At 40.9% G+C, this 1,598-nt stretch overlaps 1 protein-coding gene across 1 annotated transcript; it reads left to right on the forward strand.

Moving 5' to 3' along the window:
• Positions 1–217: 217 nt before the first annotated feature.
• On the forward strand, positions 218–1,445 carry TRIADDRAFT_60608 (uncharacterized protein; the record flags this gene model as incomplete). The annotated part of the gene is made up of 3 exons (XM_002116526.1): positions 218–395; positions 981–1,047; positions 1,370–1,445. 3 exons carry the CDS (start codon positions 218–220, stop codon positions 1,443–1,445), a joined length of 321 nt encoding a protein of 106 aa, XP_002116562.1.
• Between the last annotated feature and the right edge of the window lie 153 nt (positions 1,446–1,598).

Here is a 1,598-nt window from a genome sequence, read left to right on the forward strand (position 1 = left end):
ACAGTCTTCCATGACTTGACTGAGAGTCAACACGATTCAAGTGACGTCATTCGCGCGTGACAGTATTGTACCACGGCCGAGTGAAACCCCAACGGTCGAGTACGGTAATGTTCTAATTTTAGTACAGTGACGTAAACCAAGAACCTCGATCACACTCGATGACGTCACTGGTCTGGTGGTCGCTTATACGCAACTACAGGACTGAAGATTGACCACCATGGCACGTGACTTATACAAGGCTTCCACCGACTGCACATGCGCCACTGTCGGATGGCATGGATTGGAAAGTGGACCGAAATCCAATTTCTCAATACTGTATGGCAAATCAAAACATCAAGAGCGAATTGCTCTAGGTTGGACTGATCTATCTGCTTGGATTATGAGCTCATTTGAAAGTATATTTCTTCCAAATTGAATGATATAATTTAAGGTGACACTATAGCTGAACAGTGAACATCTTTCAGCTATTTTAGAGGCCTTGCTATGCTGTTGTCCTACTGGTCTTCTAGACAGTGCATGACTGCGAAAGCGCAACAAAACCTCCACTTGATCAGCGCTTCCTACAAAAGAAATGCAAGAGACAATTTCTCTCTATTTTGAGGTAGCTTCCGACATGGCACTCGACTGCAACGATACAACATGCTCAAGGCATAGATTATCACAGTACTGTACAGTCAATGCATCGTTTAGTTTACTTTTATGGCACTGGTATGGTGCTCGGAAGTTATTCCCTGATCAAGAGTGATCATGCTGCAAAAAACTCAACCTCGACTTGATCAGGGACTTGCAGAGAAATCGAACCAATTCCTCTCTATTTGAATTAAAGATACTTTTAATATGAGGAGTAAGACTATACTAATAATAGCAGGGTCATGGTATGCATTACCACAATGTAGAGTAAATGCATCCTTTAGTCTGGTAATCCTTCTACTCTACAAGATAGATTAGTCAGTGTAACTACGGTAAATATTTTGTTACAGTGTATGTCAATGACACTATCGTTCCACATGAAATTGTGCCAGTCTTCATCAATGCTTCCTATCCAAGGTTAATAGGCTGTACTGGCCACAAAGTAATGAAATCAACAATGACTCTCATTTTAGCCTCGTCTGCTGTTGATCCTTAACCGGTTCATTCGTGCAGTGGGGATAGAATGGAGATAGCGTAAGCTTCACAAGACAGCCAGGACAAGATTTTAAACTGAAAAGAAGGATAATCTATGGAGTACTTGCTGATTGTATACTGTAAACCTTGCCTTCAACGAGGTAGAAGTAGAAAATGGATTGGAAAGCGTATGATAGCCGCCCAATACAATCGATTTCAGTCGGCAATATTGTCATTCACTCATAAATTACCTTGATCGTCCTAGCCATGATACCCTACCTGCATTAACCCCTGAAGGAACAGGCATGAGAATTGCAAAATTGCCCATAGTTTACAGCTAGCCTTGCATAGATGACATCAACATCCATCATATTAATCAATACAATCTAGAATGAAGTTAATAATTCACTCATCACAAACTACAGGTGACATCGAAAGTATCATTTTAGCTGTTAGTGAGTGATCGTCACTGTAATACGTCTTATGTGAGATAA

This window comes from Trichoplax adhaerens, genomic scaffold (assembly GCF_000150275.1).
Source record: "Trichoplax adhaerens TRIADscaffold_16 genomic scaffold, whole genome shotgun sequence".
NCBI lineage: Eukaryota > Metazoa > Placozoa > Uniplacotomia > Trichoplacea > Trichoplacidae > Trichoplax > Trichoplax adhaerens.